General features: G+C 41.6%; 1 protein-coding gene across 9 annotated transcripts in view; it reads left to right on the forward strand.

Moving 5' to 3' along the window:
- sash1a (SAM and SH3 domain containing 1a) overlaps positions 1-19,071 on the forward strand; it is a 261,726-nt gene that overhangs the window by 229,609 nt on the left and 13,046 nt on the right. For 7 of the 9 annotated variants that reach the window (XM_047818288.1, XM_047818295.1, XM_047818291.1 and 4 more), the window contains exons 3-15: positions 840-884; positions 1,352-1,401; positions 4,909-4,946; positions 5,175-5,261; positions 5,354-5,466; positions 6,923-7,024; positions 12,164-12,296; positions 12,485-12,795; positions 14,692-14,766; positions 14,952-15,089; positions 16,921-17,053; positions 17,238-17,407; positions 17,944-18,153. In XM_047818288.1, the coding sequence (XP_047674244.1) occupies positions 840-884; positions 1,352-1,401; positions 4,909-4,946; positions 5,175-5,261; positions 5,354-5,466; positions 6,923-7,024; positions 12,164-12,296; positions 12,485-12,795; positions 14,692-14,766; positions 14,952-15,089; positions 16,921-17,053; positions 17,238-17,407; positions 17,944-18,153 (1,605 nt within the window). The remainder of the gene's footprint in view (positions 1-839; positions 885-1,351; positions 1,402-4,908; positions 4,947-5,174; positions 5,262-5,353; positions 5,467-6,922; positions 7,025-12,163; positions 12,297-12,484; positions 12,796-14,691; positions 14,767-14,951; positions 15,090-16,920; positions 17,054-17,237; positions 17,408-17,943; positions 18,154-19,071) is intronic. The other 2 variants (XM_047818289.1, XM_047818290.1) reach the window with 2 other exon arrangements.

Here is a 19,071-nt window from a genome sequence, read left to right on the forward strand (position 1 = left end):
CTGTCTGCCTGTCTGCCTGTGTACCTGTGTGTGTCTGTTTCTGTCTGTCTGTCTGTCTGTCTGTCTGCCTGTCTGCCTGTGTACCTGTGTGTGTCTGTTTCTGTCTGCCTGTATGTGTATCTCTGTGTGTCTGTCTGTGTACCTGTCTGTCTGTTTCTGTCTGTCTGTGTGTCTGTCTATGCATCTGTGTGTCTGTCTGTGTGTCTATCCGTCCGTCTGTGTGTTTGTCTGTGTATCTGTGTCTGTGTGTGTTTGTCTGTGTATCTCTGTGTGTGTTTGTCTGTGTATCTGTGTTTGTCTGTGTATCTGTGTCTGTGTGTTTGTCTGTCTGTCTGTCTGTGAATCAGTGTGTGTCTGTGTGTGTGTGTCTGTCTGTGTGTCTATCTGTCTGTCTGTATGTGTATCTCTGTGTGTCTGTCTGTGTACCTGCGTGTCTGTTTCTGTCTGTCTGTGTGTCTGTCTGTCTGTCCGTCTGTGTGTGTTTGTCTGTGTATCTGTGTCTGTGTGTGGTGTGTGTTTGTCTGTGTATCTGTGTCTGTGTGTGTGTTTGTCTGTCTGTCTGTGTATGGGTGTGTGTGTATCTGTGTGTGTATCTGTCTGTGTGTGTGTCTGTCTGTCTTTGTGTGTCTGTCTCTTCGGAAGCACAACGTTTGATTAACAGACATTTCTATATGCTCATGTTGTCATTTTGAGTTTACTTTATCTTTTTATCAGAGACTTTTATGCAGCTCTGCAAGTCTGTCAGGATTAACCACGTCCTTCAGTAGGGTGTGTGTGTGTAAGGGGGTGGATGTAGCGGGTAACTAATCTCTCTCTCTCTCTCTCTCTCTCTATTCCAGGATAAAACAGACACCAGCTCCCTCCATCTGAACTCTGAGCTCCAGGTGTGTGTATCTGTAACTCATGTCATCACTCACTGATTTGGAGAAACATATCTATCAGAGCCACAACTCACATATCAGGGAAGAGGAAGACGGTGGAATCATGGAATAAAGAAAAAAAAATATATATGTATAGATACATATATATATATTTATTTTGTTTGTTTGTTTGTTTGTTTATTTATTTATGTTTTGTGAAATTTAGGATTCTTCTTCTAGTCAATCGATTTTGTGTTCATGGAAAAAAATTGTGCAGAAACTAAACAGAGAAGGTCTTAAAAAAACAAAAAAACACGAGAGAGAACAATAAAGCTGATGGACTTTGTATGAACAAATTTAAAGCGAATTGCCCTGAATTTCTAATTAAAACGGCCTGCAGACGTGTCGCACGGTAACAGCTGCTTAAACCAATAAAGCATGTTGTTGTTGTTGTTTTTAAAAGTGTCTTTTTTTTTTTGTTTTGTCTGCAGGACTCCCTCAGTTTCAGCAGCCAGGTGTCTACACCAGAAACGGAAAGAAAGTAAGTGCCCCCTTCAACCGTGATCATAGACGTAGAGATGTATTTATGCGTCGTTAATGGGGATCGAGGCAGGTGATATTGAAAATTTAGAAATACATTTTTTTAGCCTGACTGCAGTCTTCATACGCAAAAGACACAGAAGTGAACGCTGAACCGAGACGTCCGCGTCCAGCACTGTAGGTGCTTCCAGGCTTCCTTCCTTCCTCCTATTGTATCGAGATGTTTAAGATGGAGCTGCTGATTAGAGAGCCAGAGGAAGTGAGTGAGAGAGAAAGAGAGAAATGATTATTAACAAGGAAATGATTTCAACCCTCAGGCGCTCTAAACCACCAGATGAGACACATATATTTGACTTTAGAGCTTTAAAGCTTCACCCTAACTTCACTCCTGCTTTTGGTTCAACATTAAGACCACAGAGCGCACGGTTATTAACCGCTAACGCGTGAGCTCTCTGGGAGTCCTTCCCACGTGGCTGAATTCATACACACTCCAAACTTCTAGGAGGAATTCTGAACACGCACGTTACAGCACGACTGCAGGGATTTCCATGTCACACCATCGGAGTTTAAACACCGATAGAGCGAAACAGGTTCAAAATAACGAATGAAAAGCAAAATTATTGTCTTTGTGTGAGATCATGCGGCTTCTGAAAGTACAGGACGGTGTAGTTTTTATTTTATTTATTTATTTTTTGCATGAGAAGGTAGATAGTGTAAATGCAAACGGCTTTCAGTAGAACACAAAATTCAGATTTTTTTTCTGGGATAATTGCACTAATTTACATTTTTTTTATTTTTTTTGTTGAACTTATTATTATTATTATTTTTTTGTTTTCCCCAGTTTATCGCTCATTTTTTAAAACTTTATTTAATATTTGTTTATTCATACTGTTTTTTATTTTTTGGCTTATGTTTTTTTTTGTTTTTTTTTTACCATATTTTTTTTCCACCTTATTTTTAATTAATTTATTTTACAGTTTCTTATTGATTGATTTATTTATACTGTTTCTAAGATTTAAATTTCTTTTATTTTTTTTCTTCATAAAGTTATAGTTTTTTTTCTGGATTTATCGGCCTTCTTTACAGAACCAACACACGGACGTTCCCCAGACCTGCTGTCTGAGCGACTGCGTGAATGGTGTTATATCTTTAGTGTCTAACAGTAACATGAGCATTTAATGTTCTGTGGTGCTGCTGATTGCAGTAAATTTTTGAGGAAATCCTCCCGGCCCTTCCATTAGCCCTGATCTCTGCTGAAGGCCGTTCTCTCATCACTACACTATTTAACTCTCTTATGCAGGACACCATTAGCATTCTGGGATCTGTCACATCAACATCCAGGAAGTCACTTCCACTTCCTGGGAATGTAGCCGCATTCAGAAATGAGTTTATATTGAACTTAGAAATCAAGCTGGAGGAAAATCACACTCAGCTTTTTCTAAGCTATTTCTGACTCATCGCTAAACGATGCACGGAGCAACCAGGCCGTGATTAATACATCAGATTAATTAACCTCTCTCTTTTTCCTCTTCTCTCTCTCTCTCTCTCTCTCTCTCTCTCTCTCTCTGTGTGTGTGTGTGTGTGTGTGTGTGTGTGTGTGTGTGTGTGTGTGTGTGTGTGTGTGTGTGTGTGTACGTGTTGAACAGAGACACAAAGCATGGTAATGCAAATGGGGGCCTCATCAATTGTCATATTGTTGACATGGCAACACTGCTTTTGTAAAAAACATTACACTTTCAACCTCCAATTCACCCCAACACACACACACACACACACACACACACACACACACACACACACACACACACACACACACACACACACACACACACACACACACACACATCCACATCACATTAGTGGTATATTAGCTCTTAGTGTCAGAAAGTCTGGAACTGGTAGCTGGGTTTTTATGGCGGATGTGAGAAAGTCTGTCTGCCCATATGAGGAAACCACCGCTTTTCACTTTCGTGTGGTTTGCAGACGGTCCTCATCAGGTCTCTGTAGGCTTGTTTCTTACTCAACTTGCTCCCTGACTCATTCGTCTCTTCATTCGTTTTTCTGGTCAATGATAATTAAAGCTTGGTCAATTTCTTTTTGAGTCGGTTCACAAACACAGGAAGCCGGAATGAATAGAAATGCAGCAGATCCGTATTGCTGTGTTTGCTCTCAACCTCAGTTTAAACACACCATCGGTCCTCCCGTCTTGCCGTCACGTCCGTAATCTCAACCTCGGACATCACGCTTGCATGATGCACACAAAATTCGAAACGCATCAGAACTTTCAGAGTTCGTCACCTGACTGGAATCTACAGGGTTTTTTGACGGTCCGTCTGGAAACAAATCAATCGTCACTCTCTACTTCCCTCATGTAAGAAGGAAGCCATCGTGTTCGCAAACTGAGACATTGAGGGATTGTGTGGTTCAGCATAACACTGGATTTTCCAAATGATGTGAAGCTCATGGTATAGACTTTAATTTGCTTAAATGAACCATCTGTGACTCCGCACCTGTCTATTTTCGTACGGACTTTACATTTTCACGTCCCTAAACATGGCATTGAGCAAAAACATACTGTTATTGGTTGCTTTACATGTCAGTCAGGCGCCTTCTTGAGCGATCATTGGCCAATTAAACCTGCTATGGAGTCCAGACCTTCTGTCGTCAGTCTGAAGCTCTGGTTACACGAGACTTTCATGCTCATGATCAGGCATGGCCTCAGTTACGAGCATTTTGAAAAGACTTATTGATGTAGCTGCGTCTGTAGTAAACACAAGTAGCAGCTTTGATGTTCAGAAGGAGAAAGGGCCAAGATGTCACTCGGTAAACCCTGTTTTAAAGCTCATGCTGTGTTTCTGGGTGTTTTCACAGATTTGTTATTGTTTTCTTGTTGCCTCGTGATGCGAATGTCAATGTTTAGCAGGCATGTTAGTGCGTCCCTCTGTCTCAGACTCCTCCTCACGGTCACATCTGGTCTCTGTATTAAATCGCCAGTGCCTTCCGAGCCTCAGGAGCCTGGGGTGTGGAGGCTGCGTGGGTTTGTATTGCCCCCTAGTGGTGTATTTTGGAAGCAGAGGCTCACAGATTGACAAGAATCACTCTCGGAAACAAACGCGTGTGTCTGTTGAATTGACTTCGTTTAGACGCGTATATCGGTTCCCATCAATCCATAAATCAAACCCCAGACTCGATACCAGGACGCTAGAGATTTTCGTCACCAGTCACATCACCGCCGCTCTATTCCACCACACGTGATGTAAGCTCCTAAATGTAACACTGTAGTTCTACTCTAAATCCCTTTAGCACCAACATCCTGGTGAGCTTCCACCCAGTAACTGGTTTATGAACCGATGCTGCACGCACTGCATCGTTCAGCCCAGTCATTAGAAACGTGTTTAAATGAAGTTCATCAGGTTTCGTTGAGGAACGTATTATATTTAATATCTCAGTGTTTTCAAGCTGACTGAATGGCATTTCTGTGTGTAATCGCCGTCTCGTCTTTTCTCAGGATTTCTCTGCACAAGTCCAACTCCGAAGACGGCTCAGGTGAGTTCCATCAGACCCAGAAACACAGCGCTTAAACGTCAAAGAGTGTCTGATTCGGCTTATTGACTGGTATTGGCGTTTATAGTCCCTGGCCTGTTCCCACTGCTCCACCTACTGTAGGCTTTTAATTGATGCTGTAGAGACCGTATATCACTCTTTGTAAAGATATCATAGATATCGTTTATCATGTTCCAGGGCTGACACCAATTTCTCTCTGTCCTCTTACAGGAAAATGGGATAGCAAGAAGAAAAACAAATCCTTCTGGCAAAACTTCAGAAAATCCCAGAAAGGGCTCACACGACAGAGCTCGAAAGGTTTTTTTGTTGTTTGTTTGTTTGCTTGTTTGTTTGTTTGTTTATTTAATTCTATTGGCTATCGGCGTGACGGTTTTTCCCGACTGTGCTAGGAGAGGACGTCGGCTACGTGGCCAGCGAGATCACGATGAGCGACGAGGAGCGCATCCAGCTGATGATGATGGTCAAAGAAAAGATGATCACGGTGGAGGAGGCGCTGGCTCGGGTAAAAATAAATAAATAAATAAAAAACACCCGACGTCACGTCCAGTCTCACTGCTGCTTTATCAGCTTTGCTCCTGTTCACTAACCCTACTCACATTGACTAACAGTGCTAACACACACACACACACACGTATCCAGACACAGTGTAGGGAGGCTCCTGTGGGAATCATGCTTTATCCTCACACATAGAGTGGTGTTTAATTCATTTCATATGAGCCATCATTTTTCATACTGCGTGTCTGAGTGAGTAACATTCAAGCTGGTCATACACACACACACACACACACACACACACACACACACACACACACACACACACTCTCACTCTCTCACTCTCTCTCCCACTTCCATTGAATGCTCTGAGAGTGTGTGTAACTCCCACACATTGTGTCGTGTGTGTTTTGTCTCTCCACAAAGGCCTGCATTGATTCTTCTCCCAAGGCAAGAAGCTTGTGCAGGATTTACCTCAGCAGATAAAACAGGAAGTGCTAGGATCGCCAAACCCATACGGGTTACTAAGCAACAGCCAGCAGCTTTACGTGTGATAGCGCTACACCACAGCTTGGTGGCACACAGTAAAGTTTCTTCACACTACAGGAAATAGACAGATTAGAGAGAATTAAATTAATATCACCGTTCAGTGGCAGAGAATGCAGACTTTGCTACTGGCTCTTTATAAACACATCGTCGCTCCACCAGGCTTCAGGTTACTTCATTGGTGCCGCCCCATTCGATCCCACCCCCCACACCCCTCCTACATCTCCACTCCTTCAGCAGAATGAATGCTAAGCCTCAGTGGACAGGTGGCTTTACATGAACATGAGTGTCAGATAGAATCCAGAGAATGGGGGGGTCATTACTTTTGTTTAATGTATACTACATTCTTAAGAAACTTCTTTATTTACAGTTTTTAAAGTATTCTGTTCTTAACTTGTATAGTGTGTGTTTTGTGGATGAGTGTGTAGTTGATTTTGAAAGAAAATTTAATGTAGTGCTATGTTGTTATATTTGTATATTGTGTTTGTTTTGTTTTATAAATGTGGGGAAACGTATGTGTGTTGTGAATGTTTGGGTGTGTGTGGATGTTGTGTATGTGTGTCTGCTGTGGATGTGTGTGCACGCACTGTGGATGTGTGTGCATGAACTTGTGTGTGTGTGTGTGTGTGTGTTGTGAATCTTTGGATGTGTATGGGTGTGTGTTGTGAATGGTTGGATGTATGGATGTGTGTGTTGTTAATTTGTTTGTGTGTGTGTGTATGGATATATATGTATGTGTGTTATGAATGGTTGGGATGTGTGTGTGTTGTGAGTGGTTGGATGAGTGCTCTGTGTGTGTTGTGATTGGTTGGACATGTACTGTGTTTGTGTGTGTGTGTGTGTGAGTGAGAGTGTGTGCCTGCGCGCGCGTGTGTATGTGTGTGTGCGCCCGGCTCTCTCTGACCTCTTGTTCTCCGTAGCTTAAGGAGTATGAGAGGAGCAGGCAGTTGAGCACCAGTTCAGACACTGCAGAGTGTGCTGATGGATCCAGTCCCTCTGTTAACCTGCCCTCCACCTGCAACGTAAGTACCACACACAGATGGGGTGTGTGTGTGTGTGTGTGTGTGTGTGTGTGTGTCTTACATCAGTCTTACATATTTAAATATTTTGTATGCAAACCTAACATCATTAAGCCATGATGTTAATCCTGATGTTAGTATGAAGAGAGAGAGTGTGTGCTCTGTCGTTAAGGGGTGTGTCTTTAGTAACACTCTGTAAACTCACTGACGAACACTGCTACGTGTTTTTACTCCAAAATAAACAAACTTTCCCACCCAAATCAGCAAAGGAACCTGGAGTGATTAACAGTTGTTCTAAACTCTTAATTCAACAAACTGTCTTGAAGCCCTGTCCCTTTCTCCCATCTCACGTCATTAAAACTTTCCTTTCGTTCTACATCCTTCACATCAGACAAATTCATAACACAGCTAAACCTTAACAGAACATCGAAATGCAGAGATAATATAATCCTCATAACTAAAGCCTGTCTGCTGCTACATGTGCTTTGTCTTCTAATCATGTTTGTATCGCGACAGATTAGCATTCAATAAAAAACATAAAAGAGTTAGCGAACATTTGAGAAACTAGCGGTTGCTTGGTTCTTTGGTGTAAGCGACACTAATTTCACTCACTGAACAAATTGAATTTGTTCTTGTTCTTCAGACAATTATTGGTTTATTCTTTCGTACATGATCCTGAGTGAAAAATTTGAAACTGTCTTCCCACTTTTAGCGATGTAGCTAAATAATCATGTTTTTACCTGAGAAAAGACATGAAACACATGTTATAATGGGTCTATCAATTTATTTTATTTATCACAAATGACTGGCTGGACAAACAAACAAACAAACAAAAGTCAGTTCCTTAACTTTAGCAAAACATCAGCTATGAACTTAAATGATGTAGATGAAGGGAACTGGTCAATACATCTCTCTAGAGTCTTAAGGCGTTTTAAATGTTTTGAATTTTATACCATTCATTCATTCATTTTCTACCGCTTATCCGAACGTCTCGGGCATCAAGGCAGGATACACCCTGGACGGAGTGCCAACCCATCGCAGGGCACACACACACTCTCATTCACTCACGCAATCACACACTACGCACAATTTTTCCAGAGATGCCAATCAGCCTACCATGCATGTCTTTGGACCGGGGAGGAAACCGGAGTACCAGGAGGAAACCCCCGATGCACGGGGAGAACATGCAAACTCCACACACACAAGGCGGAGGCGGGAATCTAACCCCCAACCCTGGAGGTGTGAGTGCTAACCACTAAGCCACCGTGCCCCCAATAATTTTATACCAGATTAATTTTTTTACCTCAGGTTTTTGGTATCGCTGTAGCCTGTTCATCCATCAGAACCTCAACATCCAGAATATATTGTATTTTATTGACTTTTAGTTATTTTAGTAATGTAACAGAATCCAGAAATAATATCATATTTTTATTGAATCATATTGAAATGAGAAAAAGTATTTATTTGATAAAACCTTACATTTTAGTGCTGTAAACATGGGATTGTCCATCAGTGTAGCACAGTGTCATACACTTCGATGCTACAGATCGAGTTTTCTCAAAAGGATCACGTTACTAAAACTGACCGAATCTTATTGGTTAGGCGTTTCTTTTGTGTAAAGTAGCAATCGCACAGCAAGTCCCGATTTTTCTGCGATGATTAAAATGAGATTTCTCCGTTTCTGCCGAGGGAACTGTCATGATCTCATTAGAAAAATCAGCTTCTGTCACTGCAGGGTTAATCCATATAGAGAATATAGGGTGACTGATTTAGAAACGAACACATGGTTTTAACAGGTTTAACTCGCGTGACATAAAATGCAATCACTTTCCCAAAACAACGTGTTAGCATCATTGACACAACTGTGACCCTGACCAGGCAGTTACTAAGGGTGCTGGAGTTGCATCACATTATGAGACAGCTCTAGTCTCATCCAGATGCTCCGAGAAGCTTTTTCACACTGTATTTATATTTTCTTTATATAGTCCTAGTCAACTTTAGTCACAGAAGGGGATAAATGCTAACATGTGCTTTGTAAACAGCTTGAAATGACACACTGTTTTTGGACCCGGTTGCGTATCTCAGCTCTGCAGTGGGGCCGACGTTCTGAAAACCCCCCAGCATTTTGAGCATTACACCGTTCTTGGATTCGCTTTCCGTCGTCCTTGAATCAGCTTGGCATGATTGTATTGGTGTGTCGTATGTTTGTGTTGGCTTGGAAGTCTGGGGTCTTTGGCGCGTAGTGAAAAGTTACCGCCTTTAAACATTTAATGTTTGTGATTAAAACTTGGCGCTAAACCCAGTGAGTTTGTTGGTGATGTACATTAGTGTGTGTGTGTGTGTAGTTGTACACATGGGATCTTGTTTTATTTACACAAGAATTTTGGTTATCGTTTTAAATTTGGAAATTTATTTGGCATCCTAGTGAGTCAGTGTATCTTCCAGTTCTGCCAGTCACACTTTACCCAGATGGTTTATTTTGAGTTTCTAGCTGTTTGTCCACTTTGTCCTATAGGGAGTTTTGTGGGCGTGACTAAATGCAAATGAGCTGTGTCGTTGGATCAACGGCTTTACAAACATATTGAAATGAGACACTTTGTTTATATATATAGAAGTACAAGAAAAATCATCAAATATCATTTACAGTAAAAAAATCTTTTAGATGAATGTTACAGTTTTGATAAGGAATATAATTAAAGGCCATCGTATGGCCACACGCACTTGAATATAAAATAATAGACATGGCAACCCTACCATGCAGCATCAGTCCTTCTGTAAGACCCACCTACAGTACATAAAAAAGGCAATGCAGCTTTTACACGTTTTCTTTTGAAATTTAAAAATTCAATTCTGTTTATAAGTGGAAACGGTTTGAACGGTTAAATCAGATTGTAACAGAGATCTCACCAGGGCAAACCCCCTGACCACAGATCATCTGGTCCGAGTTCTCCGCACAGAAGCTTTACTGTGTTTCAGAGCACCTCGGCTGTCTTTGGATCAGCTTCTTGGAGCCCGTGTGCTTCACTGACATAGGGACTGCTTCATCCAAAGCTGGCACAGAGGCTGCAGTGTGTGTGTCCAGCACTGAGCTGATCTCAGGACAGTGTTTCTCCTCTGCTTCCCGACTAACATTCCTGGGCTTTAAGGATATGCAGGGAGCATCTGGGACTTCCCTCAAATCCCACCTCTCTCACTTGTGTGTTCTCATTCGCGTTCAGAAATGGCAGAAGGTGGTGTGTGTGCGAGTGTGTGTTAATACCTGTGTGTGTGCAGGCAAGTACGGCGACTTTGGCTATGATGAAACTTCTGGTAAGACGCATGAAATTAACAGCGCTCTCTCGTTCTGGACCGAGCTCCATATTTCCTTTGCTTTGCTTGTTGTTTGCCTTTTTTCATCCCTCTGAAATATCTGTCTGATTTGAGGCATTGAGGAGTTTGAGCCTGTCGCATCTTTGGCCAGACATTTCCATGTAGCACTGTGGAAATGTACTCCAGTGGCTTACTTTGAACACTTATTTAAAAGCTTTATACTTTTTCACATCATGCTGTGGGGATGTTTTCTGTAAGAGTGGGAGTTTTTATTTTCTGTATGTCTAATACTTTATTATTTCCAAAGCTCACTTATTATTTCTGTCTATCAGAATTTTTTTGAGTATATTTTAAATGTTATAGCGCCTTAATTTTTTAATTGTTTATTTTCTATATTTTTTACCTCAGGATTTTGGTGTAACTGTAGCCGGTTCATTAGCAGAACCTCACTGTTCAGAATGTATATTTTATTGACTTTTAGATATTGTAGTAATGTAAAATAATTCAGAAATAATATCACTAATTCATTATATCGTTATTTGTTAAAACCTTAAATTTTTGTTCTGTAAACATGTCATTGTCCAGCAGATGTCAGTGTAGAGCACAGTGTACAACGCTTTGACTCTACCAATCATTTTAAAATATAATTAAAGCGTCGTTATTTCCGTCGCTACTGTTCGAGCTTTAGCAAATCTGTTTCCTCGAGGATCGCGGGACTGAAACGACTGAATCTTATTGGTCAGTGTATACCTGAGTAAACACACCCACTTGTTTTTATTTTTTTCTCTCCTGTCATGTAGTTGGATTGTTTTTTTTGTTTTTTTATCTCTGTGCATACTTTACCTAGAATTTCTCACCTTGGTGTGAAAATCGTTTTGAATCAAATTTGAAGCTTCACAATGAGCATTATTTGCTTGGAGATCCTTTAATACTAGGACCACACTTTTACATTACTCTCGTTCATCTCTCTATCTTTCTCTGGCTGTGAGAGGAGGAGTGTGATTGTGTCTACAAAATATTCCATCAGTAGAGGATTTAGATTTTAGGATTTTTTGCTGTATTGGAAGTGTGTCTGTATGAGAGAGAGAGAGAGAGAGAGAGAGAGAGAGAGAGAGAGAGAGAGAGATGGAAGGATATTGTGGTCTGTGGTCAGTTTGGGTTGAGGGGAGTATTGAGATGTCATTGTGGTTAGTAGCTGAGAGTCTGTCATTAAGTGAATAAAAGTATTTCGTAAGTGGAAAGTGTGTTGACAGAAACATGATTTTCGGAGGCTCCAACGTCCAAATCAGTGAATACTTGACTTCTCTGTTATATATATAAAAAAAAAACTCTTCAAATTCCTCCAGGAGTTTTTTGTTCGCTCACTGAAAATCAATCAAACTCTTATATTCTGAGGAGATTTTCCGTAGATTCAGGACGAGACGTATCATGTGGAAAATGACTACAGCGCTAATAGAAAGTTATTACATATGCGTCTTCACTGGTAGAAGAAAAATCCTGTGCTGCAAATTTCAGCAAATCGAACAAACAAACAAACAAAAAAAAAGCACCAAAAAAAAAATTGCAGTTTTTAATTCAATGTGAGTATTGTGTCCCTGTTTAAGTTCCTCTTTCACCAGTGTTGCAGTGTTTGTCGCTAAATGCATCAGAGCTTATAGGTGCCTTGCTAACACAGACTTCACAACACACGCCACATGCTTACGTAACTAACGGCAACCACCCATCCTATGCAACGTGCCCATAATGCCTGATGTCTTAACAACATACGTGAAGTGGCACCTACAGATTTTGTTCTTGTGTGAAAGCTAATCCCTGTGCTGTCTCTTCCCGCAGTCTCGCGAACAGTCTGACGACGAGCAGGAAGACTCTGTGAAATTCAAAAGGCTTCACAAACTGGTCAACTCCACACGCCGTGTACGCAAGAAACTTATCAAAGTCGATGATGGCAAAAGGCAGGGGTCTGAAGGTACGGCTGATGCGGTTATAAAATAAAACAGCAAGCTGCCGTGTTCCTAATTGATTTATTTTTTAAAGAAAATGCAGCTTTATTGGCACTAAGCTAAGAGTATTTATATCCCCATATCTAAATGCAGCACCTCAGAAAATACAGAGATGTATGTTCTATAAGCACGACACGTATACTTATCCCCACAGACTCTCTGAGCTTGGACACGTCCCCTTCGTGCGAGGACACCAGCGCCCTGTACGCAGACGTCAATAAAAAAGGCGCCCGCTGCACGGTGGACTCGTCGCTGTCCTCTTTGACCAAGGATCAGGTCTCAGTGGACGAAGACAGGGACAGCTTAAGTACATCTCCATCTTCTAGCAGCCTGGAGGCATGGACCTCTGGACACAGGCTGGTAAAGCCCTCGCCTAAACCGCACGGCCTGGTCCGGGCTCTAGCCAGCACCGGTGCCGGTACCGAGGACGAGCCCCAGTCCAGGAAGTCGTCTCTCTCTCACGGAGTAAGTACGGACACGGTGTACACACACTACAGCCTTGTACGGCCTTGTCCTCAACCTCACCACATGCTGGTGCCAATGGTTTGCACCAAGCGGCCTCATATCTCCACCTGGCAGCGAAACAAGCCTGATCCCAATTACGCCTATTCCACCAAGCACTTACTGTACCAACGCAACTGCCAAAAAGTCTCCAGCTCTCCCCCGCTTACCCTGCCTTCCTCTCCCCGGGTGCGTGAGCTGGGCAGGGAGAAAGGGAAGGGAAGTGTGGGTATAGTGGGAACATGGCTCTGCCCTCCCAAGCGCCTGCGAGGGAGAGCAGCGGTCAGCGAACTGAACATTACCTACGTGGTGGAGCGCAGCCTGTACAACCACTTGAACCGAAAAGCCGAAAGGCTCCACCTGCTGGAGGACGAGAGAGACGGTGACCGCAAATGGGCATCCAGCGTAGACCGTTGCACCCGACGTGTCCTACTGCGTATTCAGCAGAAGTCTGTGAGTGAGGAAGACCGATGCACCCGTGGAGCAAAGTCACTGATTGGCTATTGGGTTGAACTGCAATCATGGGACGTTAGATCTTTTAAAGAAGTTTTAAACAACAAGCATTTCATAAACGCCTAACGTCTAGATGTTCCTAGCTTTTACTAAATAAATAAAAACTTTACTGCACGTACATATTAGCTGTCAGTCTAGTTTTTATGATAAGCCAAATCGCTTTGAACCTTTTTTAATATTACTCCAGCATCTGAACCCATCAAATTTTATATGACCGTATATAACTGATCGAGTGGGTGTAGACTAAAATATCATGGATAAGTGATTAGATATGATATAAATTTGAGAGTCACATTTGTGCATCTGTGTAGTTTCCAAAAAGAGCGTAAGCATCGTAGCAGGTTCAGTGACGCGAGTGAACGTTCAATAAAAACGAACATCAGGTGCAGTGAATCGCGGGCGTGACATTTGTGCAAGACATCCGTGAGTCTGGAGCGTTGAAGCAAAATGACATAGAAACTTTGGCATGTGAGATTATTTCAGTTCCTGAATAAGGTGTCAGAATTGTTCCCATGTATCTGATTAGTCGCTTAGAACTAACCCGTATTCATTCATAAATAAACATGGATCTTAATTTATTTTTTATTTATTTTTAAAAAATGAACACAATGCTCGTCTTTAAGTTTTTTTTTTTTTTCTTCGAACCAGACGTTGATGTCCCAATGACAGTCAGCACATTAGCACGTAAACATCGTGTCCCTTTGGTGCAGTTCTTCCTGTAGCCTCACAGTGTTGAGATCCTCTGTGTGCCCATGTCATTCATAGTGAGCATGAATTTGAACGTGAGCTTTTTCTCTCCATAGACTCTCTCCACGTCGCTCATCATGCCTCTTTCTCCAGCATTTCGTTTCGATGTTGTGCGTTGAATATGCATGACAAGACACACATTCACTACTGAGCAGCGGTGGATATTTATCCGATTTTACCCCTTCATGATTCATCTCCATCTTCCAAGCTCCAAATCTTTCATTCTTCCTCCGTCTCCTCACAAAGTATGAAGAGGAATCGCTTTCTATTCCCTCCCACATACTGTACACTCCATATCCACAGAGCATTGGAGAATGACTCATGTACTGAATGCTGAAGTGATTTGTTCATGCTTTGTTTTCTAGAAAAAGCAGACCAACGATACGTGTTTGCAGTTTTATTTGAAGTAAAAACACATTTTTTGTTTGGTGGTGCAGTCACTCATTGACAAAGTGTTTGTTGTCATATTGAATATGAGCATGAATCACTGTGAGTTGATAGTGAATCGGATTTATTTGACTTGGATTGAGTCAGTGCTGCTTGACTCTATAAGAATTGAATCATCTTAGATTGTGACTCTGTGTATTTTGGTTTCTGCAGAGGACGTGTAGCTTTGGGGGTTTCGATCTGTCCAACCGATCACTTCATGTGGTCAGCACAGCTTCTGAGCCTCATGTGAGCACACACACACACACACACACACACACACACACACACACACACACACACACACACACACACACACACACACACACACACACATATAACATCTTGCCCTGCTGCTCAGTGTTTATTATAAAATGTCTAATGTGAGAACTCTCTCTCTCTCTCTCTCTCTCTCTCTCTCTCTCTCAAATAAGGAGCAGGAGGCTCTGAACAGGGATGTAATAAAGTCTCCGACAAGCTCTCGCATCTCTCTGGGAAGGAAAGTAAAGTCTGTGAAAGAGACAATGAGAAAACGCATATCCAAGAAATACAGCAGTTCTCTTTCTGAACAGGTGTGCACACACACTCTCTCTTTATTTCTCTTTAATCCCTAACTTTCTTACTTCTTTACACCATATTGCAATTTAAATAGACTCGGTTATTCTCCGGTACAGCAGGTGGCATTAATGCGCCTTTCAGCTCGATATAGGCTTGTGTAGGCCATCTGATGTAATGTGAAGCAACTAATTACAGTTCGTTTTTGTTCACAATGATGTTTAGGGACGTGAAAATGTTAAACTGTCGACTGGGAAAAATAGGAACCATTTGTCATGTCGTCAATATATGGCATATAAATCTGCGGAACATAGGACCCTGGGAACATGGGACTCACCCTGCCACAACGTGGTCTGGCTTCAGTACAAGACTCATGTTTTTAATGTTTTTAACCTTCTATTAATACTTCAATAAATATCCATCTGGCTGAAGCCACACCTGTTTTTCTCAACCAGAGCCTTTTCCTTCTCCGAGCCGCAGCTGCTCAGTTTAAACAGAACCACTCTGCCACGAGGGAGCATGTGGTCTGACTGACGCGATCAAGGCCGTCGGGTCTCACATACCGAGATTCGATCGCACGAATCACAAACAAAGCGTATTTTCTGTACAAAAAGATACTTTATCCACAGATAAAGTAAACATCTTAATAAACAATACGAATCCAGACAAAATATTTTGTCTGAGTTTGGGGTGTATCTTAAAATATCTCCCTATGTCTCCCTCACAAGCATTCCACAGGCTAGGCTAACTCCTGTCAGTGTGCCCGATGTTAGATATCAAGGATCACTAGTGCTTTTGTTATTTAATATAAATGCAGAAATGTTTAGTAGTCGAGTGGAATCTTAAAAAATAAATAAATAAGTTAAGCTAGATTAGTATAAGGCTGTGTTTTTTTAAACTTTGTGATTTAGGACACTTTTTTAATATCAAAACCTTGGTAGCAACTTTGTTATATTGTTTATTTTCTTGTCTCTCTCTCTCTCTCTCTCTCTCTCTCTCTCTCTCTCTCTCTCTCTCTCTATTTTCTGTCTCTGTACCTAAAGCCAGTTTTACACCATGAGTTTCCACAGTTTGGATAGTTTTATGCCATTGTCCTATTGCTATAATTTAGCCGCGCGAGCATGTTACATCATTCAATTCAATTTAGTCTCAGAATTTGGTATAAAAAGACAAGGTCCTCATCTGGGTATGTGATTAAATAATGCTTTATGCCCTCAAACACAAACGATCTCAAGTCAAGCCTATATATTTTACTTTATGACCTTTGATTGTGGCAGCAACGCAAAATTAGGGCAGATTACCGTACAGTGAAAACACAGCTTATTTTACAGCCCCCAAGCTTATCCAAGTAATTAATCAGGGTGGTTTTATAGCAAATTACAACTTGTCTGCTTTGTTGACTTCTTTATGCTTAATTTTCCAAATCAGCACAACTACATCTGGCTATTTTTGTAACAAGTACCATTTCATACATCAGTTACTTTTATGGGTTCGAGTTAATTGTTATTTATGAATCACTTTTCAAGACAACGATGGCTGATCCAAAAAGTATCACATCACACCAGGAGACAAAGAACAGATGCAGGAAAATGGAGGTTGTTTCAGAGTTTAGGACCAACCACAGAAAAGGCTCGATCCCTATGTCTTAGTATGACAAGGTGGGACAGATAGAAGGTGGTTACAAGATCTTAGCATGGTTTATAAACTTTTATAAGTATAACATTTTTGTGAAGGTACAAATCAAATTATACTTGTTTAGCCCATGAGGCTTTTTTTTTTTTTATCGTAATGTTGAAATAAAAATTTCTAATCCCTAATTTGAAATATTCTCTATGCTTGTGTGTATAGTCCAGTCCAGATGGGATTCCCAGCTCTCCTCAATCTCCTCAGCCAGACACTGACTCCCTGGAAAAGCCCAAACTAAAGGCAGGAGGATCTGTGGAGAGTCTACGCAGCTCTCTGAGCGGACAGAGCTCCATGAGTAAGAAAGCACTCGGGAAATGTGATCCTTCTTGATAAAGACAGTTAGCACTAGAGGGCGGTATTGCCCACAGTAACGTCTGCAGCGCGGTTCAGTGTGTCAGATTACACAGAATGTCCGTGGCATGGTTACACTTGGCGTCGCATAAGGTTTTAAGGGTTATTATTGTCATGTCCTGCTGCAGGTGGCCAGACTGTAAGCACCACAGACTCGTCTGCCAGTAATCGTGAGAGTGTGAAATCAGAGGATGGGGATGATGAAGAGCCTCCGTACAGAGGGCCGTTCTGTGGCAGGGCCAGAGTGCACACAGACTTCACTCCCAGCCCTTATGATACAGACTCGCTCAAACTAAAGGTATAACATGTGCACACACACTGATTAGCAGTCTAGATTGCTGACAGAGCACGAGTTACCAAAGTGTAACTTTAATTTTCTTAGTACGTGTGTTAGCTGATGGAACAACAAAATTTTTTGACCTCGGTGTATTCAAGCTACAAAGTGGGGGTGGGGTGGGGGGGCATGGACACCTCCATGTATATATTTTCTTAGCTACAAGCTAGCAACATCACTAACCACGCTGAGTGATATATTTATTCTTATTCAAAACCAGTGTATAAATGATCATCAGTGTTCTGGATTTAACAATAGATTATGTCTCTGTGTTGATCGGAGAAACTTTCAGGTGGATTCAGGTGGTGTTCTCTTTATCATTTTCATGGTCAGAGTTTGGGAATTCTGAGTTATGAACCTGTAAAAGAAGGCAACATTCGGTCTTGCTACAACAGTGATAACTTCTTTAAAACCTTACTTGTTTAAACGAACCTCATCTGTATGTTTACTCTCTCTCCGTCTATCTTTCCTTCATATCTCTTTTCCTTGACCTTATTCAGAGAGGAGACGTGATCGACATCATCAGTAAGCCACCCATGGGCACGTGGATGGGGCTACTCAACAACAAGGTCGGAACCTTCAAGTTCATCTATGTAGACGTCCTGGTGGAGGAGGAGGAGAAACCCAAACGCACCATCAGGAGGAGAAGAAAGGGTCGAGCTCCAAAACCCAGCTCTGTAGAAGAGCTTTTAGAAAGGATCAACCTAAAAGTGAGCACACACACACACACACACACACACACACACTTTATTATATTGACGGTCCCAAACTGTGTATGTACTGTATGATGTGCACGCACACACACACACACACACACACACACACACACACACACACACACACACACACACACACACACACAGAGTCATTATAGTGTCTGTCCCAAACAGCATGTACGATGCTTATACACACAAACATACACAGATATTATACAGACTGTCCCGGACAGCATGTATGATGCTTACACACACACACACACACACACACACACAGATATTATACAGACTGTCCCAAAATGCATGTATGATACTAATCATAAGACTAATATGTCAGAGGCAGTGTGTTGAGTCTAGAGTTTTCCTCTTGTCATCTTGCCTGAAGCTGTAATGACAGAACATGAGTGAGAGAGATGGCGAGAGAATGGAGGTGGTCCTTGTGGTAATGAAAGACTCCAACTCTCCTACATGTTTTATTTTCCCCCCCAGATGGAAGTGAAGGTCAAGTTAAAACCATACACATAATGGCTCCATAACCATCCAAAGATAACAATCCACCCTTCAGACTGTGTGTGTGTGTGTGTGTGTGTGTGTGTGTGTGTGTGTGTGTGTGTGTGTGTGTGTGTGTGTGTGTGTGTGTGTGCGTGTGAGAATAAAGTATACATATATTTATGCTTTTTTTTTAATCCATTGGTTAGACTAAATGATCTGTGTTTGGTGGAACAGCTGTGGACTCTACATTAACACATAAAAGACACAAAGTAAAATTGTATAGCGTTTGGGATTCGCTTTATTTTTCCATTGAATTATGTTACTTTTATTTTGACGTGTTTAAAGAAAATCAAATTCCCCCATCAGCTCCAGTAACGCCTAGACTGTGGCACTTTCCCCGTGTCTTATAGCCATATTGGA

Source organism: Tachysurus fulvidraco, chromosome 9 (assembly GCF_022655615.1).
Source record: "Tachysurus fulvidraco isolate hzauxx_2018 chromosome 9, HZAU_PFXX_2.0, whole genome shotgun sequence".
Taxonomy (NCBI): domain Eukaryota; kingdom Metazoa; phylum Chordata; class Actinopteri; order Siluriformes; family Bagridae; genus Tachysurus; species Tachysurus fulvidraco.